This window comes from Tauraco erythrolophus, chromosome 19 (assembly GCF_009769465.1).
Source record: "Tauraco erythrolophus isolate bTauEry1 chromosome 19, bTauEry1.pri, whole genome shotgun sequence".
Lineage (NCBI taxonomy): Eukaryota > Metazoa > Chordata > Aves > Musophagiformes > Musophagidae > Tauraco > Tauraco erythrolophus.
The window spans coordinates 4,947,418-4,975,339 of NC_141483.1; the positions used below are offsets into that span (position 1 = coordinate 4,947,418).

The 27,922-nt window shown below is 45.0% G+C and overlaps 2 protein-coding genes across 7 annotated transcripts in view; one reads left to right on the forward strand and one right to left on the reverse strand.

Annotated features, from left to right (window-relative positions):
• SFI1 (SFI1 centrin binding protein) overlaps positions 1-2,024 on the forward strand; it is a 33,676-nt gene extending 31,652 nt beyond the window's left edge. The window contains exon 31 of one of the 2 annotated variants that reach the window (XM_086623610.1): positions 1,998-2,024. The gene's annotated coding sequence lies outside the window, so the exon portion shown is untranslated. Of the gene's footprint in view, positions 1-1,914; positions 1,949-1,997 lie in introns of those variants that run through there. The other variant, XM_086623609.1, reaches the window with a different exon arrangement.
• PISD (phosphatidylserine decarboxylase) lies at positions 8-27,007 on the reverse strand. Of its 5 annotated transcripts, none has more exons than XM_086623615.1 (9): positions 18,826-18,862; positions 9,873-10,095; positions 9,679-9,795; positions 7,359-7,524; positions 5,060-5,296; positions 4,808-4,946; positions 3,739-3,885; positions 1,951-2,111; positions 8-941 (listed from the first exon to the last, which is right to left on the reverse strand). In XM_086623615.1, exons 2-9 carry the CDS (start codon positions 9,920-9,922, stop codon positions 717-719), a joined length of 1,242 nt encoding a protein of 413 aa, XP_086479741.1. In that variant the 5' UTR covers positions 9,923-10,095; positions 18,826-18,862; the 3' UTR covers positions 8-716. The 5 variants fall into 5 exon arrangements, with proteins under 5 accessions (XP_086479741.1, XP_086479742.1, XP_086479743.1 ...); XM_086623616.1 differs by lacking the exon at positions 18,826-18,862 and adding an exon at positions 13,993-14,033; XM_086623617.1 differs by lacking the exons at positions 7,359-7,524; positions 9,679-9,795; positions 9,873-10,095 and adding exons at positions 23,387-23,485; positions 26,958-27,007 and having other exon boundaries at positions 18,826-18,997.
• Positions 27,008-27,922: the final 915 nt, after the last annotated feature.

Genomic DNA, 27,922 nt, shown 5'->3' on the forward strand with positions numbered 1-27,922 from the left:
ACACAGTGTTTTCAGGTTTAAAATACAATGCGAAGTGCATTTTTAAAGGGACAATGTCAGGTAAAAGAATAAAAGTTGTCCAACAGTAAAAAACCTGGATGAGTGTAATTTATTGTACTGATGCTGTCTGTTGTACATTTTGCTTGGTTTGGACTGTGAAGCCATACTAGCCCATTTAACTGTTTGGTGCTCTATGCATTCACAGGCTGCCTTTATGTAAGAACTTCAGCAGTGTCTTAGAATAAAATAAATGTGAGCACACGTTCTTCACTCAAGGTCTGAAAAACAGATATTGCAGATACAAGGTCTGACTCAGCCTGTCAGCATCCCTTTAAATACAGCTAACCTCTGCCTCCACCCTTCCCCACTGCACCTGCACAGCCTAGGAAGGCTTAAAAGGGACTTGCAGGCTCTAAGAACATCATTATCTTGTGGCACATTGCGGGGAGAACATGAAAGACTGCAGGCACAGGCTGGGACAGAAACCTCCATGGTCAACATCTGTAAAGGCAGCTGTACCTCACACATAGGTGGTCATTCAATTCTTTCTGCCTTCAGCAGCATGGAAATACAGACCGAATACTCTCAAGTTTAACACAGCAATGACATGTTTTCCTCACCCAGGTCCTGCTGAGTGACACGTACTTGTTAAGTGAAACACTCAGTGGTGTGATAAGAGTCCCTTTGTATACAAAACCTTCTTGCCAAGAGAGTTTCTATAGAGAGCCCAGTGCTTCTCCAAAGCGGATTTTCTGTCCAGCTTTGAGGTGGAATTTGAAGTCCTTGGGTGCCTCAAAGATTAGTACAATCGTAGAGCCTAAGTTAAATTCCCCTAAATGTTCCCCTTTCCTCATGGGGATTCCCTCCTTGTTGTTGTTGGAGATGAAGCTGAAGTCATTGTAGGAACCTTTAGAGTAACACGGACTGTTGGTGTGCAAGTCCTGTACAGAGAAGGAAGAAACTGTTAATTGAGGATGTGCGTACTCTATTCATTAGCACAGCTGCAGACTGTGGATATCCAAGCATTTTCAAGGCAGGAACGAACTTACTGCCCTGGTCTCAGCTGGGACAGAGTTAGCTCTTCTTTTTAGCAGCTAGGAGAGCTCCATGTTTTGGTTTTAGTCTGAGATGTTCTGAGAAGAACGCTGATAGCGCACTGATGTTTATAGTTGGCACTGAGGTCTCAAGGACTTTTCAGCTGCCGGGTTCTTGCCAGTGTGCAGGAGCACAACAGGGTGGGGGGAGCATAGCCAGGACAGAGGGTCCACGACTCCCCTTATGATTTGTACTTAGGCTTAGGATTGAGGGCCAAACTGGCCAATGAAGTATTCCATACCATGCAGCGTCATGCCCACTATAAACATGAGGGTCAGCTGGAAAGAAGGGCCTTTTTTGCTTTTCTGGGGCTCTCACTCTCAGAGTGCTATCTCTCTCTTGCTCTATTTTTGGGCCTCTTGCTCCTCTGGGATTGTGGTGTCAGGACTTATCTGTTTTGGGATCATTAGTTTGGGACGAGACGGGCCTTGGTCAAGGGGTGGTGAGCAATTACACTGTGCATCACTTGTTTGTATATATTATTATCATTGTACATAGATATATATTTTCATATATTAGTAGTAGTAGTAAATTGTTCTTATCTCAACCCACAGGTCTCTTTCCCTTTTCTCCTTTAATTCTCTTCCCCATCTCCAGGGTGGGCGAGGGTGAGCGGGCGGCTGTGTGGAGTTTAGTTGCCGGAGTGGCCCAAACCACTTCACTTACAATTCAAAAGTGCAATAGGAATAGTAAAAAAACAGTCTATGCTGGAGGTGACTCCCTTAGAACATCACTATTGTGAAACACCCTAATTTTGGGGTAATAAGATTTTTTAAATGTTGTTGTAATTTTTTTTTTATTATACTGTACCAACCTCAGCCATCAAAACCAGAAAGCTGCTACTGTCTTGCTCACCTGGTCAAAGTAGATGCGGATAGAGCCCACATTTGTCGCTCCTACAGCTGTTAGAGAGAAGAAGCCATGTTTCCAGTCACCCGTAAGGACAACCCGTTCATTGTGGCAGAACAGTTCCTTGATCCAGCGAGCAACACCAGGATTCACAGACATCAGAGAGCCTGAAACAGCAACAAAATACGCAAGTTAAAGTGTCTGGTATGTAGCAGTATTGTAATGCCATCAAAATGGTATGTTCAGTGTAACTGTAGCTGATCCAATAAGCAATTCTGTCACTTATTTGCAGGAAGAGAGACAAGTGCTAGGCAGAGCGAATGAAAGACAAGGTTGCAGTAAAAACAAAGGGGCCATAGAAAGATGTAATCTTTAGTCTTCCATCCAGAAAGATCACCACTCTTGGGCAGCGCTTCTATTACTTTGCATTTTTCCTAGCAGAGTCACAGGGAAACTAAAGACCATGCTCATCCTTCATTGTAAGGCTTGAATACAGTCTGGAGCACCATCTACAGTTCTCTCTGTTAAAGAGCAAAAGGTTTAAATTTTCGTACCTGGAAATGGTTCTTTTCAGACTAACTGGTAAGCACCCCACCTCCCTTGGCTTTCACTTATTCCCATCTACAGCTTCACCCTGACTGCATTTCCAGACAGTGAAAGCCTGCCGCTAAAGCAGGGAGCAAAATCTGGAGTGGGAGTCCCTTTCAAAGTACCTGCCACTGTTGAAGCCTATTCTAGCATCAGTGATACCTGCTCCTCTATCACCTGAGGCGGCAGGGACTCACTGCCACACGATCTGATGCTATTCCTCTACCAAAGATGTAACCAACCAACTTCAACACTAGTGTCATCTACAAATTCACAAATGACAACTACTGTTAATTGTCATCTGATACGCCCTTAAGAGAGATCAGGGTAAGGACAAATGCAGAGCAAGTCCCTAATCTCAGCCCTGATAGACAGGATGGAAGGAAATCTCCTAATACGTACATGAGATTCATCTGACAAGAGGCTAGAGGCTACTAAAAGGAAATTACGGAAACTTTTTATAGCTTAGGAACAGGTTTCACTGGTTAACTATCCAGTGCACGAGAGCAGCCTCTTTCAGTTCTCTTTGGTAAATGCATGAAAGTGGTTGCTGAGCCTGTGGCTGAAAACCAAGTAGTTATACAGCTAGAGCTGACCAGGAAATACTGATAATGGGAATTGCTTAAAAAAAAGTCTATTACAGAAGAACCTCCAAGATTTAAATCCCTACATAGTCCTTTAAGTAATTTAGTAAGGTATATTCAAACTACACATTTTTAACTATAAAATGCATCTGCTTTGCTGCATTGAATCCAGTAGCTCCTTTGTTTCAGTCAAGGCCTAGCTTCAACCAGGAACTTGACAGATTTCTCAAACCTTGTGGCAGATCATTGTCTCATGGTGTTTGAAACCAAATCCAAGTACTTAGATTTTTGCTGGATACTGAGTAGTAAAACATTTTTGTTATCTGCTGAACTAGACTATGATGATCTGCAAAGAGGAGAAAAACCTCTGATCCCAGCTCCAGCAGCATAACTGTTCAGTTGCATCTTCTTTGCCAAGCACAAGAAGAGATTGTGTTTTAGGCTACTCTTTGGTCTGATCTGCAGAACTATCTGTATTTCAGGTGCAAACTGAACAAGTTGTGTTTGGGAACAAGTCAGGTCAACATGCATCGACAGTTGTGTGTCTCATTCAGCAGTGGCCCATACCCAGTGCTTCCCTCTACAGCTGCTCTGCATTCATCTTCTAGGAACAGAAACCTACCTGGGAAATGACGTCGGTGTGACACTCTCCAGTCGGTGGGTGAGTGGAAGCAGTGATAATCCCCTGGTGCAAGGTAGATTACACAATGATAGAGCTCATTCCCCTCCTTTGTGACCAGTTGTTGCTGAAAAGAGTTGCCAGGTGTGGCTACAAAGAAACCATGGAAAGAAAGGAGTTAAAGATATTCTTCATGCAGTTGTCTGCCATAGCCGAGTGGTCTACATTACAACCAGTGGTAGTAACAGAGGACTAAATGCAGTCCACAGGTATTGTCAAGACTACAAAAAGATACACTTTGTCCAGGAATCCAATATTTCTAAGTGTTCTTTTCCCTTTCACAAAAAACTAGATCCTGTACTGCTTTTAATAATTTTGGAAATTCCTTCATTTTGGAGTTTCCCCTTCCCTAAACAGAGCAGCAGAAACTGCAATCCAGTGAAACAGAACTTCTCTTAAAGCTACCCTAAAAAAAGCTATTCTAAAGAATTCGAGAAGAGTCCCTATTTTTATAAAACCCATTAGTTGCATTTGTGCTCATGTTGAAGATAACCCTGTTTGCAGGACTTGGCCTCTTCAGTCCCCTCGCCAGTTCAGCAAAATCTGTTTCTTTCATCTAAACTCAAGGCCCTGGAGACAGTGCTCGAGGTGCTGCAGAGCAGTAACAGCACAAGTCCTTAGAAGCAGAGTGCTTGAGCAAACATCCTGTTACAGAGCAGCTTATAGAATTTTTGCTAACCAGGTGCTTGGGCACATTTCAGTCTGACAGCAGGAGTGCTACAGCCTCATTATAGTGGCAGGTCTTGGAGTCTATTGTAACTGTCAATACAACCATATAAAAAGGGACCAACCAGTTAAATTCAGATAATCAGAATGAGCCAGGCAAGAGAGTACAAAGCCACTGGTAAGAAAGAAAAGAACTAGAACAGTGACATGTTTATCCCCAAATAAGACAAAAATCAGACCTGTTTTTGTTTCTGACAATGTAAGAAAGGAAGAAACAAAAAAGTAGTAGTCTGTTTTCTCTTTATCTCTGAGAACACCGAGAGGGCAGAATAAATGCGGAACTCACCCTGGCTAAAATGCAGTTCCTCTGTGCAGATGCGAGGTCCCAAGAAAGATTCCAGAGAATAAGTAACCCCTTTTACTTGTTCCACTTCACAGTTTTCTACCTGTCCAAAATTAAGGATCTTTCCATCAGAGGGACTAATCTACAGCAGAGAGAACAAAAATAAAACACATTAGCAATTCATTCATTCCTCACACGTTCCTCTGGGGGTGGAGGGAAGCTGGGAGTGCAAAGCCTTCACTTCCTTTTACTCACCACACTATGCACACAGCAGACGGGCCGCGCTTGTGGTTTCAGCTTCCTGCGGAAGAATTCACTGAGGTTTCTGTAGTGATGCAGATCTTCCACAGCTGCCTCCTTCATGTTTACTCCGAATGTCCAGATGTACAGGCTGTAAACAGGCTTCCGGAGCCATGTAGGCAGCTCCACCTGGTTCAGGCGACCCCAGGCTCGTGAGAGCAGTCGAGTTGGTACCGATTTGTACAGAGCAACCTGAAGAAAGAAGAATTGCACCACGTCGTTCAGTTCCTCCCACTGATGGCCTTCTCTTACTTCTCCCCATAAAACAGAAAGGATCAAATGGTTCCTGCCAACCACTCTCTTGAATTCAGTGGGTTACACCACACACAAAAAGCAGCCTTTAAGTCAGCAAAAAATTAACACTGCATGTCATCCTCATTCCTTCCATTCTGATGAAAGCAGATGAGAGACAGGATGAAACTTGCTATAATCTTACACTGAAGCCAAAATCTCCACTCCCCTGCAGGCTGAAGCTCCACATTCAAGGTACTAGAAACTGCCCAATGTGAGGCTTACAGGAAAAAAAAAGACACATCTCACATATTCTAGTAGGAGACTCATCAGAAGGGTTTAACATTACAAATATATTCATTTTTGTGAATAACTGCATGAAATAATTTCTCAAGGTCTGATGACATGCTTCTCAGATGCATCTAACAACAGTGTTTTCCACATCCCAGAATTGCACTACTCTAACAATACTTGTACAATCGAAGAAACATACCCATGTGGATGCAGCTACACTGGTAGAAACTTATGCCAGCCTTACTCCTTCTTGCAACAACGGTAGTTGCTAATTGCTAAAGTACCTTTATTCCTGTAGAAGTGTATCTTTGGACTTACACCAAGCATAAGTTTTAGCAGCAAGAAAAACAAAACAATGTTGGTAAGAGGTCTATGCTGTTGATCTAGCTTGACAGATGACAGCGTCTTCCTGTTGGCAATTCCAGCAGGTAACTCTTCTGGGGGTTGTGGTACGTAGTATCAGCCAAAAGGCTCGTATGACCATGATATGATGTAATCGGGGGGGTGGTGGTTGGTGTGTGGAGTGGATGAAAGGAACTGAACCCTCTGAAACTACTTTTGCAAAACAGGTTATCTGCTGAATTTGGTACAATTTTTTTGAACAGTGCAGCTCAGCTACATTTATTTCCCAGCTAAAAGTTGTGTTTTTTTCTTACTGAGAGTCGTATGATTAATATTGAGATTAAATGATCATTCACAATTAAGTCTTGCAAAATGCAGCCATAAACACAAACAGAAGCGCGCACTGGCTGAGAGCCTGTCCATCCTATCAAACACAGTGAATTAAGATTTCACTCACAAATCACCATCCTGCATCACATTGAAATAGTGATATTTCAGAAAGAAAACACCAACCTAATCTTGCTTCAGATAAAATCTTCTGAATCAATAGTACCTTAGGTTATATAAGCTGATATACTGAAGAAAAAATGTTGGCATTTTATTTGACGTGCCTTATACAGTGTTAATTTCTAAAATAAATTTTGCTTTGTTTTCCACAAATGCTGAGAATAAGCAGATACAACTATAAAAATCACAAAAATTGTCAAAGTGGTATTTCCTAGTAGCCCCTTCTCTTCAAAGGAGCCGTTAGCTTTCAAGCTAACGGAATCAAACAGAATGGCTGTTCAATGAAATAGTCTTAACGACAATTTTGTTGCCATTTTCAATCCAAGTATTTGTGTGGTTGTTGCGTTCTGAAATTGCTTATGTGCAGAGAATATCCATGTGCAAGGCTTCCTACACCCTGCTCTCAACAGTGTCGGAGCAGAGATTTGCATGTCATTTGGACAGGCTGGATGACAAATGCTCAAAGAACTTGAGGAACAAACCCTCTCTGTGAAAAAAGGCAGAAAACGAGAGACCATTTCAGTACGGCCAGGAAAGGGAACGGGAGAAGTGGTTTGGTCTGTCTTATCCTAGCCCTGATACTTTGAGGTGACTGAATTAATTCAAAAGTTTCTGTCAGTTCTCCTGGGCAGACCTCTGGTTGTAAGATAATGAAGAAATTCTCTGCTACTGAAAAAAGTCACTAGTCTGTAAAGCAATTAGTCAACGCAACTATGAACAGTAAAAACTGAAGGGAAACATGAACTGCATCTCTCTGCTTTCACACTAGTGAACATCAGCCTGTCCTATATCAAGGATCTCTCCACCCAGCTGCTGCCAGCTCCCTTTGGTATAGAACAGCTCACACACACGAAGCGCAGAGAGACCTGCTCACACTTACCCTGCTCATAGGCCTCCATCCCACTCTGGTCAAGGGCTTAAGAGCACCGAAAGGCAGAAGATAATAGAGAATAGTCAGAGGCCAAGAACGGAGTTTCAGAGCAGGCCTAGACATACAGCTTAGCCGGCCCAACCTTCGCCTCAGGGCCAGCTGGGGAAACTGCAACCTGCAAGATTACATACACAACATAAGAGGGTCAGCCATCTCAGCTTCAGAGCCACCAGCTTCTGATAGCTAGGGATGATTTATTCCTGCTACTCTTTACTTAAACATCAATTCTGCAAGTCCTTACTCCTTGATTTTGGTCAGTTCTTCCCCTTCCCAAAGTCAAAGACCAGTTTACCTCAAAAAAAAAAAAAATCCTCCATCCAAAAAATAGTTTTCACTCTCACAGGTCATATTTTATGAACGACAACCTCAAAAATTAAGGGCAAGATCACTTGCAGGCGAAATTTTAAAACCAAGTCATAGCTGGTTCATCCAGCTAACAAAATAACATGACAGTTCACAGTGGGAACAACAGAGTAAGAGTGTTTCTTCCAAATACCTAAGATTACATCCCCAGAAAACGTTTCTTGTGACTACTCCAGCTATTAGGTAGCTGAAGTTGACAGCAAACAACATTCTGAAAGCTAGGAATCTGTAGTACTGGGACTTCCTTAAAGAAGTCTAGGGAGGGGCAATTTTAAGGAAAAAGCAGATACTATGATGAAAGAAATCCTTGAAACCTCATAAACTGAGGTCCTTTAGAGGATTCACATGTTGAAGGCATCTTGACTAGAAAGCTGTATTTTGTATCACAAAATATGTTGGAGTCAAACTTACATGGTCATTCCCTAATTTAGGAAACAAGCACTTGAGAAACAATAGGAGTGGCACTCCTGAGTTAATACAGTTTCAAACAACTGATTACAAAAGACATCTTTCCAAGTCTTAAACCCTTCACTGGGTACCCTCTGAATAGAGCACGTGGACAAAGCCAATGTTGCTAGTGCTGCAAGATAATCTAGTCTCTGTAGCCCAATAACTAACTCCTTTGCCTCATAATCAACCATATCTATGATTTTTCTTCACATGGATATCCTGACTGAGAGGAAACTCATTTTGCAGAAATGGCCATGGGGAGAAATTGAACTTGTAACCCTCAGAAAGAAAGCTGGTCGGCTTATTAGCAGAGGACATCATGGGCCTCAGTTCAGACGCCCACAGGGGAGTCTGGATGAGGAACCCTTCAGGTCCCCATTTGTACTGTGGCTTCTATTCATGATGAACCATTTCTGGTGTTTCCAAGGTCACATTATCAAATATTCAAGTCTTCTGGGCACTGACTGAAATCCTGGCTAGGAGCCGGTTCTCCCTGCACTGCTGAAGGCAGTGTCCCTGCAACCAGGGTACAGCTCTGTGCACACAAACTCACAGTGGCTGCCCTGAACAGTGCTCTCTCTTGCTGGATTATGTGACGTGAAGGATGAACTATAAAATACTGTGTATGTCTTTCCAAGATGGAAAGAAGCTGGGAAATTCAAAGGAAATTTTCTTGCCAACATGTTCTTTTCAAAACTTGGGTCACAACTAAAGTATCATGCAGGCAGGTACAACTGCCACCACTTTGGGATGCAAGATGGTGCTTTTGGCTTGGAGGTTTTTTTTCTGCAGTGAACACAACTTCTTTCCTCCAAAGAATTAATAAACACAAACCAGAGAATGATCTGTTCATCACAACACAAGGGGAAAAAAAACCCTGAGGGAATGAAGTGCTGTCTCGGCAGAGGTAAAGTGTAAAGCCGGCTTTCTCAGCAGGAGGTGGGACTGACTCCACATGGAAGGGACACTTTACATTCTTCCTTCCATCCTTACTACCCACCAGCCTGCCATCTGCTCCAGGGCTGGTGGGGCCAGGAGCTGGGCTACCGGCACCAGGCACGGAGGTCCCACTCCCCCTCCTGCTGCTCTCCCCCCCTTCACTGCAGTCACTCATGGACCAATCCCTGCAGAGCTGCATCCTGGCAGCTCGCCCCGGAGCCCTCCGGCTTCTCACTGCCTTGGCCTGCTTTCAGGGCAGTCTCTCACTCATTTTTCTCATCTCCTAGTGATGCAGAGTAGAAAGGAAAGGAACAAAAGGCTCCTCGTTCCCCGTGTCATACAATACTATGCCCTTCTCTGCCAATTCAGTGCATAAGGAGCTTTATAGTAATTAGGCCAAACAAAAGCTTTGCAGATGGCTGTCTGCTCCTTCTGCCACAAAAACCCTCCCGTCCTCCCCTCCCTCGGTTCTCCCTTCAGTCACCATTCCTGCAAAGCAGAAAACACTGAACAGTACCTGAAACGAGTTCTCCTATTTGGTGTACCACCGGCAGAGCCAGCCCGGCCTGGACTGTCCAGTTGTGGGTGCTGGTCCCCGGCACAGCTGCTGCTGCCGCCATTCCCTGAACGCAGCCTCCGGACATGAATTTTAACTTTGTGGAGGTTGTAGCAAGAGGGTGGAGGGTTAGATAAAGCTTTATAGCATCTCACCATTTCCCTGTGTGCAGATCTGGTCCCTGCAGGGTGTTTGACTGACACATCGCCAGGGTGACGGCTGGTTGCAAGGCTCAGTCTTTTTTCCTCTACCTCTCTTTGCTTTGCTTGCTCCGCCACAGGAGAGAGGACACGACGTCACAGTTCCTAATTCCCCCGCTGGTTTGTCTCTGGATTCCCCCTCTGTGTCCCACTTGAATCTCCGCTACGAGGGTCGCAGCTATTGCAAACAAACAGGCATGGTGTCATACTTCAACATCCCACTACAAAGCCGACTCCGCACAAGATAAAAACGAGCTGTCCATGTAAGCAGTCCTTGCTTCTTGCCCGCCAGGGTGGCCATTGAAACTCAGCTCTCGGAAAAACACCCTGCAGTCTCAGGCTGCTGTGCAGCAATGCACTACAGTCAGATGAGCAGCCAGCTGGCCTTGCACAGCTCACCCCAGAGCCAGGCTGAATCCGAGGCTGGGAGGAGGAGTAGGGTGGAAAAGAGGAGGAGACAATTCCCACTTCAATTCTGCAGTGCAGCAGCTGCCGCTAAAAGAGTTCGGGACTGCTGAGCACCAATAATCCTTGCCTGCTCTTAATGTCCAGCTTCAAAAGAAGAAAACGGAAAGAAAAGGAACATCCTTCTATTTTACAACTGTTGCCAGACACCAACATCCATCTCCTGAAGTCTCTTTCCATTTCAAAAGACTCACATAGGGAGCAGGTAAAAGACATTCCTCTACAAATACTCAGATACATAATGAAATAAGCCAGTTTTAGGGCCAGCTTGAGAATCGAGTACAAAAGAAGTGTTAACATGTCTTGTTATGTGACTCTCAGTACTGTCACATTTTTTTATGTCCAGTAGAACTAAAATACAAAACATGAGTAAAGAAAGCTGGTTTGGTTTGGTTTTTTAAAGACAAAAACCTGCAGTATTTCTATCTGAGCATTCTGAATATAAGTAGAGGGAAGTTTTTTTTCTTTCACCCTGCAGACCACATCTCCAACATAGATTTTCTGCATGTCCTGTTGACTGGATTTAGATTGAAACTGGACCCCTAGTTCAGAAAGTGGAAGTCAGCTAGCTACAGCTCACCTCAAGATTAAACCAAACACCCAGAACAGTTCAGGGGCTAACTCTCTAGTGGCTATCCATTTCACTTACATTTTCTGATAGGTCAATCTGAAATCAACTGAAAGCACTCAAAACATACTCCTTCCTCCCTGAGCCCTGTGCCAATGTTTTTTGTTTTCCTATTTAAAATACCATTCAGTCTTTCTCTGGCTGGCACAAGAAACTCCTACGTAACAAAAATGAAGCCATCCGTATAGTAAAGTGATGAAAGCAGTTACCCAAATCCCATCAAAATTCAAAGAAAAGCAGCAAGGAGCACAGGGGAGCTATTTCTCTTCATTTGCCAGGAACATTAGAAATTACGACCATTAAATACTAAATTTTAAATATAAACAAGCTAAATCAACAACATCGTTTCGAAAAAAAAAAAAATTAAAATTTTATTTTTTAAAAATTAAAATAATTTTCACATGGAACATGCATCTTCACGAAACTGCAGCGAGTTCGTTTGGCAGCGGTGCAGCCCAGGCAGGAGCAGGCAGAGCGCCCGAACCTGCAGCCTGCCCTCCGCGCGGGCGCCTGCAGCACCCGGCCGTGCCCAGCTCCCGCAGGCCAGGCTGGCACCCAGCTCCCCACTCTGACCTCCTCCTTTGAGGACCTTCACCTGTGCCTGACTCTGCAGAAGGACAACAGAGCAAACAGCAGTCTTATCTACATTTTCTTCAGTACTCCTCCCTTAAGGATAAGGGAGGGAAACCCACAAGCTCTTTCAGTAGAAATTCGATCTCAGCCCCCAAAACATTTTCAAGAAATCATTATATTCTAGATTGAATAAGCCTGATTCTACAAAAGCATGGAACGAGTTAAATCACTCACCTCCCCCCTAAAAACAAACGGGCATTGAAATGTTCTACAGCCCAATGCAGTGGGAACTACTGCCCTTCAGCTCAAACCACAAAATGTGGTCCAGGAGAGATTCCTCTCCAGGAAGGGAGAAATACTGATGTTAAAAGCTTTTTTCTCCACTTCTTCAAAATCTGAGTTCAGATGAGTAAGAAGACCTTCGTTTCTCTTCAGTTCTGCTCTACTGACCTCATTACATTCACCAAGATGCAAATACTCAAGGTCCTGTTTAAACACTGGCATATATGGCAAGTTGCCATCCCGGTTGCAGCTGCCCCAGAAGCAGTATACAGTTCCTACAGTGTAAGAAGGCCGAAATGAAAAACCCACCCTAAGTTTACCTACTTTCCATGGAGAAAGGAACAAGAACTGGTGATCAACCAGCTCCTGACAGAGAAACTCATATAATGGCATCTCAGCAGCTGGACTTACGATGCAGGCAGTGCCACAAAGCCTGTGTGGTTAGCTTAGAGAAGAATCTTACCATTCTTGGTCTGTAGCAGGTTGGACGTCAGTACTAAACTCCCCCACCTGCCTGAACGCACCCAGAATCCATGTTAGGTAAATAAAAGAAGCAGTTACCAGCAGGTGTAAATCCCTAGAGAATTATTATCCAATAGAGAACTGCTAATCTGCCAGCTACGCAACACCATACTGCTCTGTCAGCTCAAATAAGCTTCAAATCCAGTGACCCCATTTAATTCCTCATCTTTTCATTACCACCTCAAGCCCTTCTCTCAAGTTTTAAAAACCAATACAGCAAGGCAGTATTCTTCTAGGGGAAGGTGTCCCTGTCCATGGCGGGGCGGCGGGAACTAGATGATCGTTAAGGTCCCTTCCAACCCAAACCATTCTATGATTCTATAAGGCATTTACCAGAAAGAGTAATATGCAACCAAACTTCAAACCTTCAGTCTCAATTTTAAGTCATAAGCATGAATCATTAGGCTTGGAATGCGCTAGTTGGAATCCTCAAAGCCCTCTGGTCACACTTTCTACATTTGGTAACAGAACTACTGTTTAAAAAATGCCCCGTACGCATCCAAATGCTGCATTCTATTTAACCGCCAGCAAAAACAAGGTCTTGCCATGCAGGGAGAGGTACTCAGTGACCGTTTATTAAAGGTTCCACTCCTTTCCCAGCAGTATCTGTTTAATTTCAGACACGTAATCCCTGCTCCCACCCAACCTTCTCTGGAGCCAGCCCAGCAAGAGAAAGCCTGGACGCTCCACGCCTGGTCAGGAGCTCCTCAACTCTGGGAGCACAACAGCTGCTCTCACACTGCTGGGGAAGCCCAGCGCAGGGTTAGTGTCTGCCACCGCCACGTGACTTCCCAGTAGTGCGTCCGCTTCCAGTTCGGCCCGGGGAAGAGTTGGCCAACTGCGCCGCTCTCCCCAGATGGACTCGTGCTGGTGAATGAAACGTACCTTGCTCTGCCTTATCCATCCTCTTTACTTTTCCTATGAGGCTTTTCTATATTTTTTTACTTAATTTATTAAGGAAAAAACTTTTGATCACTTTCCTCTAATTTTACACTGCTGTTTTAGTTGTCTTCTACAAATAGAGGGGAAAAAAAAAGGTGGTATTTTATCTAGGCATAAAAGGTTGGGTGTTTTCTTAAACAAACCTGAATTCTGTGCAAAAAGCCGGTTATATAGTCTCAAAGATCTCTTGTGCGAAGCAAGGAAACAAAGTTTTATTTACTTCTGCAAAGCGACACGAAAATTGATGACGCCTAAAATACACCGTATTATTTGAATACTTTGTAATATTATTTCCCATTTCCTGTTTAAAACCCCCCATATTTTAGCTCGAGATACCCGTAACCCAAAGTGTGTTCTGCACGGGGTCCCTAACGGCAGCACAGACCGCGTTACATCCCCCCGGCAAGGCGGGACCCGGCAGAAGCCGAACAAAGCTGCCGGCGCCGCCCCCGGCCCCGCCTGCCCTCCCCGCGGGGGGCACCCGGCCGAGCGCGGCAGCGGCGGGACTCTGCACGCTGATAACGCAGGTCCAAGAGACCGATTTAGTTTAAGAGATTACTCAGGAGAGTCGAGACTTTGGAACATGTCTCCTAAAACTTCCAGCAAGCCAGAGACCAACGATCAATGACCCCCGGCCGTCACGCCCGCCCCCGCAGCCCTTACCTGACGCCGGCCGGCAGCCCCGGCCGCCCCGCGGGTCTCCTCCTCCTCCTCCTCCCCGACTTTTCGCCGTCGCTCGCCGCAGCGCGATGCTCACCCGCCCTTTTAAAGCGGTTTGGAGACACGTGAACGAAGCAGCGCAGCGCAAACCCCAACAACGCGCCGGCCGCAGCCCTCCCCCCCGGACCCCGGCGGGGCTCCGCGCCGCCGTGCCCGGGCCAGCGGGGGGGGGGGTCCGGCCGGGCCGGCCGAGCCCCCCGGGGCCCCTTCTCGGGCAGGGCAGGGCACAGGGATGGCGGGCTCCACCCGCACCCCCTCCCCGGCAGGCCCCCACCTACCTCCCGGCGGTCGCGGCGCGGCCCGGGGACACCGCCGGCCGCGCGCCGGCCCCGCGCTCCCGCTCGCTCCCGCCGCTGGCGGTGCCGGTGCCGGCCGGCCCTCGCCTTAAGGAAGCGGCGCGGGGCGGGCGCGCCTCCCCCGCCGCCTCCCAGCCACTGGCACTGCAAAGCGACTGCCTTCCCGCAGGGCCCCGGCCCCTTCGGAGGAGGAGCCAGGGCAGGAGAAACGAAAAGGAAGAGAAACCGGAGGGGAGCGGAACATGGCCGCGACGGCGTCCGGCCCGGCAGCACCCCGGGGCGGGGCGGATCTTATCTCGGGCGCCCCGCGGGAGAAGGGCTCTGCCCAGGGAGGCGGCCCGGCTGGGCGCCGGCAGGTCCCTTCATCGCCACTTCAGTCTCCCAAGGAGCCACTGCCGAGAGAACAGGGAAATACACCGCACGGCTCCCGGGGGCTGCGCTTTCTCGGCGGGGCCGCGGTGCGTGATCACAGCCGGACACGCGTTTCCAGCCCAAGAGCGCGGCGCTCTCCTGAAGTGCTCCCGAGGTACCCGAGCTGCTCCACAAACCCAGCAAGACGCTCAGGAAGTTGAACGAGTTAGAACAGACTTGCTTAGTTAAAAAGCCATCTCACTGGTCAGATTAAAAAAAACATGGATTTTTCTCAATTCAATTTTCCAGGATAGCTGAGAAAAACATTTACACTGTCACACCCTTCACGGATTTCGATGTTGTTGAAATTCCACCCCTTTTAACATTTTCTGACTATTTTCATCACATGCAGTGCGCCACTCTGCCAGAAACTTTTTTGTAATTGCATGTTTGCTCAAATAAAACTTCAAATATCAGAAGATGGGAGTGAGAATGAAGAATAAGAGAACAACCAACTGTAGATTGTTTCAGTCTTTCAAAGTTGGATTTAAAAAAAATAATCAGATGTTTTTCCATTATTAGCTCTTTCCTGAACTCGATACACACCTCTTAAAACAATACCACATGTCTGTCTCCTCTGGGCCAAGAAAAGCACCTTCTGTATTGCACTGCCAAAATAGCATCCAGTATCCTCTGTTACATAAATACGAGCAGTTTTTAGTATCAGTAGGAAAGACTGTGTTGTTCTTACCTCTCAGAATCGAGATCTTAAACCTATACTCGAGCACCTCCCCACCGTATTAAGCTGCTTTTAACTGTGTCCCATGACAATAAGCTGAGGTTTGAAGAGGACAGAACTGTGTATTAATCAGTCATCTGTATTACCAGATGTCACTGCAGCTCACTTCCCTTACAGGTTTGCTGTGTTTTTCCTGGTGCATGTCACTACAACAAACATTACTTTTTGCTTACACAGAACAGAACAAACTACGGAAGCAAAGGACAGCTACAAGCAGTTCCCCTCTCTAGAGAAAAACGCTTGTTCATCTGGTCACTCTGTTCATCCAAACTCACTCTTTGGCCAAGGCCTCACACAGCAATTCTGCTATCCATCCACACTGCCCCAGTGCCCAGGTGAGAAGAGGCAAAATGCCTCTAGTCAGCATATGAATCGCAAACTATGCATGCAGATCCCAGCCAGGAAATGTTCTGTGACAACAAGGATTTGGAACAATAAGCTTCCATCCATCTGATAAATATCTACCTGCCTCCCTCCAAGCCCTCTGCTTTACCTCATCTAATTAAATGAAAGCTGATCCTCACTGGTATTCACAGTGGGAGACACACTAAGGCGTTAATCAGCTCAAGCTATTAGCTACATAATGTCTCTAAGAAAATTACAGGAAGAAAAGGTCTACGACAAAGAAACAATAGTTCTGTCTTTCCCTGTGGAAGAACTTGGGACACACGTGATTTAAACCAGATACATATTTTTTTCTCCCTATTCTTTCATGAAGTTTGAGCAAAGAAAAAATACACAGGAGTATACTCTCTTTAATTCAGTGGAAAACTATGCACACTTCTGCGACTACACCGAAATGTATCTCAGCAACAGGGAGAGGTCCCCTGCTTGCACAACATGATGATGATGATTACCTATTTCATATCTCTGCCTTCTGCTCAGAAGCGACAGAATCTGCCTTACACACAAAGCTGTCAGGTGGAAGATGGTGCATGTTCTCACACGAACATGAGGTCCGTACTGTGGAATCAGAACTTCAGGGCAGCAGGCTCAGACCTGAGGGCATGTGCAGCAGCTTCTTCTTCTACATTGCTCTTTCAAAGCTCATTACCACATTTGGTCTCTTTTTGCCTATGCAAAGGCTTATTCTGCTCTAAAACTGACACCTCTCTTTTCCACGCTCTAAGTGTGCTTCCAGCGGTACAAGAACCAGAATAATGGAAAACGAGAGGTCAGCAAAAAAGACACTCCACTTTCCAATAAAAAGGAACAATGTAGATCATTTTCTTCAATCCTTCATTGTTTGGAATATTTCTTGCAACGTCTGAACACAGGTTCTCTTTTTCCTCGTAACTGTCAAGCTTCCTTTCCCTCGCAAAGAAGCATTCAACAGAACTTAAGCATATCAGAAAGGATTAGGAAACTTGTTAGTGTCTCCTACTCATATTTGCTGCATTTGAAGCCTGGTTATCAGTTCGAAATTCTTCGATTCTCCACTGCAAAAACCAAATCCTTTAGAGCTGTTCCATCAAAAGTAATACTTGTAGCTTCACCAAATAATAACCATCAAATAATAACAAACCAGCATATCAGTATAATGAAAGAAAGCAAATTTAATAACAGAATTACCCAATTTCATATCTAAAAGTATGAACAGTAACAAAACCAACATTTGTTTTCAGGTATCAAAACTGAATTGACATTGCTTTTTTAAATAAATACTCCATGGACACTTACCAGTTCTTTTTTAATCAGAACATAAAACTGTGAAATAAGCTTCAGCAGGAAAAGAATATACAGAAGACAGATTTACAGACAAATTCCTCAGGAGCTATCATAGCCTAAGCTGTCAGCATCTGGACTGTCTGGATCATATCTGATCTGGGTCATTAGTGAAAACGAATTTAGGGATTCCAGCCTAGTCCCCCACAGGCATGCGGCCAAACCACTCTCAAACTGGCAGTGTGCTCAGGAATGCAAAGAAACAGAGATGCTAAAGGTCATACTGAAGCATCTCCTACACAATCCTATAATCCTAAAATTTTTAACTCCTTGCCTTCAGAAATGACACTGAAGCAGGCACTCACCTGGCTGTTTGAAGGACACCACATATACTTTCAACTATCTAACATGGAACTGTTCAGTACACTTAATATTTCAAAGGAGATACAGCAGTTATAGGAAATATTTCTTACTTCAATGCTGCAATGAGTATTTGACCAATGCATCTGATATATATATACTGCAATTCCACAATAATTTTTAAATTCTTTGGAATCCAGAAGGAAAATGTAAAAATTCCTCAGGATCAACAAAAAGCCATTACAGAACTAGGTGTTACCTACAAAAAAAAAGTCTTGCTACATATTCACAAAGAAAACAGGTAGATTTTCATGAACTATGTATTAATTCTGTCTCATCTTCCTTGTAAGGTATGTAAGGCACGAAGGCACAGAGGAAGCAAGCAAAGTGCCAAAAGTAGCACAGCAGCTAGTGAGATGATCAACCCTACAACTACTGCACAGGCTGCACCCAGAACTAGAACTACTAGGATAAAAAAAACTTAGCACTGAATGTTTTTTGAATTTTATGATAGGTACTTTCAATCTTGCCTATTTTGATTTCTGTATTTAATTCTGTGAATTGCATAATGTGCTTAATTTGCTACCCTGCAATGCAAGGTGGGGAGAACGAGAAAATGCATTGCACTAAGCAAGGCCCCAGCTCCAGCAGTTACTGCAGACATGTGCCTTACGCTCTCTCAGGAGGGCAAGTGGGCAGTGCAGGTTGAAGGCGAGTCTGCGTTGTGCTTTGGCAGTGATGAAGGCCAACAGCACAGAGGAGCAGAAGCCAAGGGAAGGTCATTCCCTTTTACTTCATGCATGTTAGACCGCATCTGGAATACTGTGTCCAGTTTTCTTAGGATCAAGAACCATGTTGATAGAGTTGAGCATGTCCAGTGTAGGGCCAGCAGCATGGTCAAAGGGCCTGTGAGGATGGACTAAGGGTACTGGGCTTGCTTAGCCTGGAGAAGACATAGGAGGGACCTAACAACAGCCTTCCGACATCCGAGGAGAAGTTACTGAGAAGATGGAACTAAGTGCGTTACTGAGGGAGACAGAGAGACAACAGCCATAAATTGAAACAGGGAAGGTTCTAGCTGGATATAAGGAAAATATTTTTCACTATAAGGATAACTATAATTAAGCGTTGTAACAGGCTGCCCAGAAACACTGTAGAATTTCTGTCTTTCAAAATTTTTAAGGCCCCAAATTTGTCAAAAACACATTGGCAGTAGAGAACAAATTAAACATTTTCTTGTTGGAATGAAAGCAAAGGAGTTTTGCATCAAACGTGGCAGGAGCAAAATTGCCCCGAGTTTCTTACCTCCCACTCACTTGCAAGCTTCACAGGCACCTCTACGCCGCTCTTCTCCAGCTGTTCCAACTTGTAATCCTCATATTTTCTGTATCCTACATATCCCCCACCTGTAGCTACCAGAACATGGAAGGGGCGCAGGCGGAAGACGTGCCCTACTGGAGCAGTATGAAGCTTCTTCCTGCCTGTAACAGGGAAAAAAAACAGGCTTCAGGAAAGAGAACTACACAATAAAGAAAAAGCTATTATGCGCAGCAAGGGATGTCAGCTAAGGTGACGAAAATCTATGACACAGCAGGTACGTACAAACGCTCCCAAGTGCAGTAGTTATTGTAGCTTACTAAGTTACTGAAACTCCTCTAACAAACACTAACTGGTCACCTGCGTGTCTAACTTCATCCCCCTCCCTGCCCCACCACACCCCCCAATATTCTTCCCCCAAAATACATAAAACGAGCTGCCTGAAAGCACTACCATCTTTCCAACTATGAGATCTTCTGTGTTGTTACTACACAGAATAATCAGTTGCTGGGGAACAATCTGCAGTACTGTGGAACTTCATGCTTCTCAGTCACTAAAGCTTTCACTATAGTTAGGGAATTCCCACTCGGACAGCTAACTGGAAGAGGGAAGGAAACGATGACCTGTTTTAGCGTAGGTTTGGTAAACAGGATAATAGGCATATTTCTGCTGTACTACAGGTTACCATACGGGAAGAAAAAAAAAAAGACATCTAGTATTACATCTATTTCTTACTGAGAACTACCAAGCTCCTCCTGCATAACACAAGCCTTACATGTCATCTGTGACACACACGTACAGTGCATTGTCACTAAGCAACAGGACAGCTGCTCAGGGCAACCACAGCGGTGGGAAGTATTTCCCTTGAAAATCTTCAGAGAAAACAAGTACGTTCAGGCTTAATGGGCCAAGTATTAGTCTGTGCTTCTTCTGTCTGTATTACAGTCAGTCTGAAGGGTTTCAGCAATAAGCATAAGTCACTACCAGTCAGAGAAAATGCCCAAAGGAATTAATTCTCGGATACTGACTGGTGTAATTTCCACAACAATCATTAACATGGATGAGCCAGAATCAAAAAACAATGGACTGTATCTTCTTCCATTGATGTCAGGCTTAGGGTTTGACTATGAAAGGATGCATTAACAATCAAAAGAATTCAGTAAACTCCAAATCTATTTCTAGGTGCCCATAGAGACAAAGCATAATTGCTCAGCAATCCGGGAAGCTTTATTCTAAGTAGTACAGTTGATTAGGAGCATTCTGCTATTCTTCATCCATGACTGTAAAAAGATGCCAAATAAAAGTAATTCTTGCTTACATTTTGTTTTACCAAATAGCATTCATGCTGATTTCTTTCCTACATGTGTGATTTAAAACATTGTTTGAATTTTATGTCCTAAAATACATCATAATATGAAAATAGCTTTAATCTTACAGAAAAAAAAATATTAAAAATCTTATTTTCTAGTGAGAAAAACAACCAACAAACAAACAAGGCAGCAACCACAGTTAAGATTCTAGAAGATCTACCCTGAAGAAGAATGCTCAATAAAGGACAGCAAACATTTAGTACAAGTAAAGAAAGCTTTATAAAGACTTTTTATTTATTTTGAATTTACAAAGACTCCAAAACCTTTCAACCTTGCATCACTATTTCAACAGGAATGTCTGCACAGAGACCAACAATACTCTTTAGCCCTAGAGCCTTTAACTCTCTTCCCACCACATCTTTGGTTCTAAGTTAGCAAAGCTGCTCGGTTATTTCGCCAGAGCTTAGCAAATTCCCAAACCAAAACGCCTCAGCGGGAACAGCTCTCTCTGGTTTGCATCCAGGGAGAGGCTTGTTTCCACTTCAAGAGCCCCTATTGATCACATCAATGTGAACGTTTCTCTTCCTATGCTAGAGACAAACCCTTTGATGTCCCACAAGCCACAGCAAGCACAATTTAATTTATTGATAAATGATGTGAAGAGTTGACTTTTCCCCAACTCCAGCATTAATGCAACAGCACTTCCATAACTGGTATCCAAAACATGACCTTTTCTTCCATGTGATCACCAATTTTGCACTATGCGTCTTGGCTTCCAAGATTTTTTTTTTCTATAAGGACTAACTTTAATTTCTAGACAACAAAGAGTTGCTGTTATTTATCTGTGTAAGCATGTTTTTCAACAATGAAATATCCATATATGACATGTCAAGACAAAGGATTTGGACAGGTGAGTTAACCCAAAGAAATGGTTATAGAAAGTGGGATCATACCTCAGCTGTCAAGGAAACAAAAACTGAAGGCTGTATGCAGTTGTTATACTGATATATGGCAACACATATGCTACAAGTTTACAAACAAATATTTACTAAAACCAAAAAATAATATTTGATCTTCACCGCATTACCCAGCTAGAGTAACTCCAAGTGCAAGCATCAATTTGATCAGGTCTTAAACAAACCTACTTCCATTTCCTGATTCATTAAACAAAATTGAAAAATAAATCTATATTTGTACCTTTTCTTTCTTATAGGCCTGTTACACGGCTGAAGTCTAAATTCCTCTGACTCCTCACGGTGAACAGCTGATCAGAGCTGCACTACAAAGGAGGTAATACGGCTGAACAGCTTCAACAAATTCCCACCTGGTATGTGCTGTTACTGTCTTATTATCCATCATATATAAAGATCGATGTTGGCCGCCTCAGTCAGTCACTTCACGTCTAAATTATTTCACTGGCTTTCATGTTGATAACAGATATAATTGTAGCTGTCAGGCTCATTATTCATGACTATCCCTGGCAAAGATCTCTCAACCAACATCCACGCAGACTCTTTCACATCACCCTCATGGAGCATCCAGCAAAAGAGAGATACAAGCATGCCTGGCCTGCTACTTGGCCGTGCTGTCCTGCCAGAAACACTCTAGAGCAACAGAACACTTAAACGTTGCAGAATATGGAAAACTCTTAGACTGAGGTAAAAAACTTTCAAAATGAATCTCTTTGCTAAATTGTATTGTGTCTTTAAAAAAAGTCATTTTTCAACTGTAGACTCCTCAGAAAACTAAGTAATGTGCGGAAGTTAATTAAGAAAAATAAACCTGTGCTTAATGGGTTCTAATTGGCTATATAGAGATCATCTTCACTAGAAAAATTTTAGATGTTTGGAAAAGTCTAAAAGCTACACATAAAGAGATTCCCCAGGGTCCTTCCTCTAGCACCTGTTATTAGTATCAGAGTCTGATTAAATTTGCTTTACAAAATATTCTACTTTCTTCAGAAAAGGGAGTACAGGGAAACATGAAATCCCTCGTTTTGCATACAGCTGACCTGATGAAGCCAAGAAAGTGACACTGTTGTTACATGACCAGCTTCCAGTTTACAGTATGTTGTTAAGTTGTACAAAAACACTCACAGAGGAAAAACTTGATTCATTCGTGTACCAAGATGGACATGATATGAGAAAAGTGCATTTGTATCACATTTACATACAATAATATGAAGGATGCAGAGCTACCCAGATATTGTAATGTTTGAACATATTAATTCAACAGCAAACTTGTAAAAAAAACATATATTGCCAAGGAAGATGGAAACAGATCCCAATATAAATTTCACTTAGGAAAAAAACAACCAATCAAAACCAACCAAACAGAAAATAGGAATGTAGCAGCCATGCAGTTTATTATCTTAGCTCCTTTTCTGCTGGGCCTGTTACACAGGTTTCCTCAGAAGTGATAATCCCAGTGAAAAGGATGATTGTCAAAGTATCAAAGAAGCTTAAAAAAAGGGAAATATCCTCAAAGGGGGTACATTAAAAAGAGACCATTAGGGCAGCAGATGTCACAATGACAAAGTGAAGCCGGTTACTTTCTGATAAACACATACAGGTGTAACACAGTGTGAGAGTTAACAAAAATAATGAGGAAAAAAACCCAGAAAATAAACAGTTGCACGGCCTGTTAATGAGCTCCAAAGGAGGTATTCCTGATATGAGGGGCTGGCATTCCCCTAGATGGGATCAGCTCTGCCCTTCCAGTTTTAGCCAATACTGCACTGGATGCCACAGCATCTAAACTGCTGCCCAGATTTGCATCTCTGCAAGGCTCGTCATACCTATGAAATCATTACGGAACAGATACCACCTCTAGAAGAACTGAGAAAAAGCTTTCAACCATGGCTAGGGAAGTCACTTGTCTAAAATGCTCCTCTTATTAAGGAAATTATTTCTGGTTTGTTTTTTTTTTTTTTTAATTTATTTTATTGCTACAACATTTGCTACCCAAGTATTCCAAAATAGCTGAGAAACAATCTCACAAGGAATCTTATGGAATAGGTAAATACACTTCTTTTACTCTCTCGAAAACAAAACATCAAAGTAGTAAAGCATAATTTGCAAGCTTGCACCGATGGAAATGCCACGAATTGCACAGGTCTCTGATGCTGGAGTCCCACATTTCTGCTCTCAAGAACTTTGTATTCACCCATATGTGACTGTAACTTGCCAACCTTTAAGTAACCCTGAACTTACAAACACTGGGTAGTCATAAGCCTTCACTTACCACTGAAAAATGTCCTAGCAGGTGGCTGCTTCGACGTGACTCCAGTTCTAAGACACAGGTTCTTGTGTATAAGGAAGTTACAGCTCGTCAGCAAACTGCAAACACAACAGAAAAGAAGCAGTTGCTTAAGTATAAATGTTTAATAATGCAAATGTAAGCAGTTCATTGTAGTGATAACCTTATACTCAGAAGCTGAACAACACTGAGGGAAAAGCCTCCTCCTCATAAAATTCCTGCTAAGGCTATTCCTTTCTGATCTATTCCTTCTCTAAAATATCCAAAACCAACCCTGACAATCCAACTGCCCCTGCATATACTTATTTAATGTTGCATCTATTTTATCTTTTCTTTTTCTTACCAGATATTGACATATGTTCCTCTTGAGTTTAATTCTCTAGGAACAGTGATACTCTTCTGAGTGTCATATGTGCTTATGTTGGCAAAAGCCTTTTTTGGGCAAGGAGTTATGTTGTCATTGTACCTCGGCCTGTTTAGAGTTCTAAAACATTTGTGATTGTGAATACAACCTAAGTCTTTTTAAAAAAAGCAAGTAAATATCTAATTCCATCTTGTTTTATGCACTGTCCTGGCCTACGTGTTCAGTAATCTATTTGTTACTTTTTGCTTTTTCTTTTTTTTTTTTTTTTTAATATAAGTGATCCTAGAACTGATGAGAGTTAGTACTCTCCAAATCTGCTTTCAGCTTAACTTAGACTAATTCTATCCAACAGCACATAAACAACTCCTTTAAGGCCAGTAAGTTGTTTGCTGGGGAAAACAAAAATGTTTAAAACAAGATTTCTCTACTGACAGGGAAAGCACATAGCACAAGCATCATTATCTTCTGTAACAACACGGCTAACAGGTGTTTACTTCCATCCAGAGGGAGTGTTTATAATGGGCGAAGTTGAATTCAGCCATGCTGATCAAAACAAACTCTGCTTGCAAATGCAGTGGTAAATTTTATAACGACCATTTAGCAGTTGGGATTATTCCATCTTCACCAGGCTGCTACACAGGTGTGTCATTTAGGAACCTACTACAACAGCAACTACCTTAAGAGACACTTATGAATTGGGATGACATATCTCCTTCCTCGCCATGCTGGTGGGGAGGAGTACAACATATAATAGTTACGGATTCTATGAAGAAGTAATGTAATTTATTGGACCAACTGGTATAGCTGGAAAAGCAGAAAGGCTGGCAGACACAGAAGCTCTTCTTTAGAATTGGTCTTACCACTCTGTACACTGGTGAACTGTAATGCGAGTGGTTCTACCACTCTGAAAATATATAAAACAGACTTACACCTGGCCATCGCAAGGAAAAGGTTCAAGTAGGATTTTTCATATGTTTAATATGTAATATTTCATTTCATATACCTAATAAATCTGAAAAGGATCCATTCAATTGTACAAGAACTATTTCTGTTCTAAGTCTATAAATAAGCACGTTTAGACAAGTACTTGAAGATGGCATGGCAACACCACGTCCTGCTGTTAGCCAAGATCACAGGCCCCAGCCAGGGCAGGAGAGGCAGTGCTCTGACACCAACAGGCTCAGTCCCTGGGGAAGAACCAGGTCTGGCGGGTCTTTGTGCAACCCCTCATTCCTGGATGCAAATGCCACAGCTGGGATGTCTTCGTTTGGCCCTCTGCTCTTGATCAGATACATGCTGAGTACAGAATTACTTCATTAGCTTACAAGCTACTGCATCATTTAGGGTGATTCAATTCCAGGAAGTGATTATTAAGAATTTTAAGAATTAATTTCAGGTGTCTACCGAGTTACATATAGACATTAACCCTTTCTTTAGAAAAGGAGTCTATAAATAGCAGATTTCTTGACTAGAAATCACATAACGATACTAGTAGACACTTGCTAACAATGTTTTAACCTCAGCCAAGGAGATATAGCTATAGCTTTCACTTATCCCCATAACATAGCGTCAGTGATATTTCACTCTGACACCTTGAGCTTCATGGTCTCTATTAAAACCACTGTATTAACCCAAATGTGACATGACAGTCCCTCCTCAAAACAGATTCCTGTAACCAGATGCTAAACATGCCACGCTGTTGCATCATCTCCCAGGATATTATTTCTTTAGCAAGGCAGAAAAAGCATCCCACACTGCTGCAGAACCTGTATGTTTTACATAGCAACACGATGTAATTTTGCCATGAACAATGAGGTCAGCTGATCCAGATGGGTCATACACTACACTAATTTGCAGTATTACAAGGCCTGCTTTACAACATACTAACACACCTAGGATAAAAGGAGTACTTGCAAGCTGGAAGCCTGTGGGCTACTTCTAAGGCATTCAAAAACCTAAGAACTAATCCAGTAGTTAGCATCAGCTTAAAGCACTGACATTCTCAAGACGTGTATTGTTCTTGATATGTAAGAACCTAAAAATCCAAACGCACAGCCAGAACAAAAAGAGCTGCGTGGGCTTCACAGGAGCATCCAGGAGCTGTTCGTGTTGCCAAGGCAGAGCAGGGCACACCGGGACTCGGTACTTCAGACAGATCATCACACCGGAAAGATGCAATAATTAACTGCAGACCCTAAGCTCTCACCAAAATTGTTTTTGGTGACCAGCACAGGAAACCAGCCTCCTCCTTGCTCCGAAACGTGACTAAAATTCGGTAAAGATGCCCAGACTAAATAGTTTACCCCCGGCCTCACTTCGCTGCCCCTCGCAGCCTGACCTTGACGAGTACAAGTGCGCAGGAGAGCGCTGGCCTCCTCCTGCCTCTGCCCCGCGACTGGAGCCTGCTGGGGCGGGCACCGCCGGGCCCCCACGGTAACGCCAGCCCCTCGGTGCCCTCCGCCGCCGCGGGGCGAGGGAGAACCCTCCGCTGCCGAGCACCGGGGCCGGACGGCAACGGCACGCTCTGCGCACGGGGGAGGCTCCCTCCAGGTTCTGGGGCGGGGGAGTAGGGGGCTGTGTGTTCTCAGAACAGAGCTGCGTCCCAGCAGTGCTGGTAAAGCCGCCCCGTTGCCAGGAAAAGCACGAGACACCGTCTGCTGCAAAGCACCGCCGGGTTCCCCGCGAGGCGCTTCGCCCCACGGCCGGTCCTCCCCGGGGTTACCTACCGAGAGCGGCAGGAACCGCCCATTATCCCTTTCTGCGGATCGCTCCGACACGGGCAGCTCGCGACTACGAGACCGAGCTAGCGTCATACATGGCCGCACGCTTTTCCTTCCCAAAAACCGTAAAACCTTCGCCTCCCTTTCCAGCTGGCAGGAGGACGCGGCTCCTTGCGCACGCCCCGAGCACAGGGCTGGGGCACCAGAAACAACCGCATGTGCGCCCCGGCAGGGAAATGCCAGCGAAGAGGCAGCCGCCGAGGAGGGGGCGGCTGCGGCCCCCGGCCCGCAGGAGGCTGGGCCGCCGCCCGGCTCCTCCTCGCGCCGCCCCGCCGCCGGGGTGCCGGCTGTCAGGCAGCGGCTGCCGCTTGGCCCCCAGCTCTGCCGGGGCCGGACAGCCCCAGCCCCCTCGCCGCCGGGCAGCGCGGCGAGCGCGGCGCGGTGCCGTCCCGCCCGCTGTGCCCGTACCTGCTCCGACGCAGCGCGGCCACACCGCCCCGCGCTACGGCCGCCGCCATCTTCCCGCGCCGCCGCCGCCGCGTCCTCTGGTGCGTCCGGCGCGTGAGGGCGGGAGACGGGCAGGGGGCGGGGTCAGGCGGAGGGGGCGGGGCCGCAGCGGCTGAGGGGAGAGCGGGGCCGCCGCGGGGAGGGGCTGGGAGGGGCTGGGGTTGGGGATGGTGTTGGGGCCGGTGTTGGGGCGGCTGTTACCTGAGGGGAATGTGATGTGTAGGGGCGGGGCCGTGTCTCAGGAATGGGGACAGGGGTACGAGGCTGCTCCTCAAAGGGCGATGTGGTGTGTGGTGAGGGCTGTTCTCTGGGCGGTGTGGTGTGGGGACAGGGCCGTCCCTGAGGTGATGTGGTGTGGGGACAGGGCCGTCCCTCAAGTGATGTGGTGTGGGGTCAGGGCCATCCCTGAGGAGATGTGGTTTGGGGACAGGGCCGTCCCTGAGGTGATGTGGTGTGGGGACGGGGCCATTCCCTGAGGTGATGTGGTGTGGGGACAGGGCTGTTTCCTGGGGGCTGCAGTGTGGGGACAGGGTTGTCCCTGAGGGTTTGTGGTATGGGGACAGGGCTGCTCTACAAAAGGGGTATGGTTTGAGGAGAGGACTGCTTCTTGAGAAGTTGGGGATGAGGCATTTGGGGTTCAGCTGCTTCTCAGCATTGCTGTTGAGGGGCAGGTATGTCCTTGACCACAGATAGAGAACCAGGATATCAGGGCAGGGATTTTACTGAGAGTGAGGGCGGACACGACATGAGACAGACACAGTGCTGTTCCTGCAAGTGAGATGTGGGGCAGGGTAGTGCATTAGCATCTGTTCCTGCTCCGGTGTCCCTTGCCTGGATCCTAGCAGCACAGAGGGGATTTTAGAGGAGGTTATTTGTTTCTGCTCTCTTAGATGCATCCCTAGATGGATGCATAGGTGCTACATTAC

Bases quoted from the DNA above. Each gene is read 5' to 3' on its own strand.
- PISD (XM_009989106.2), bottom strand. From the start codon at position 9,875: ATGGTGAGATGCTATAAAGCTTTATCTAACCCTCCACCCTCTTGCTAC. The intron at 5,297-7,358 runs GTAAGTGTGAGC...TTCTTTCTTCAG, and splicing joins GATGGAGGCCTATGAGCAGG to GTTGCTCTGTACAAATCGGT. The intron at 2,112-3,738 runs GTAGGTTTCTGT...TTGCTGTTTCAG, and splicing joins ACACCGACGTCATTTCCCAG to GCTCTCTGATGTCTGTGAAT.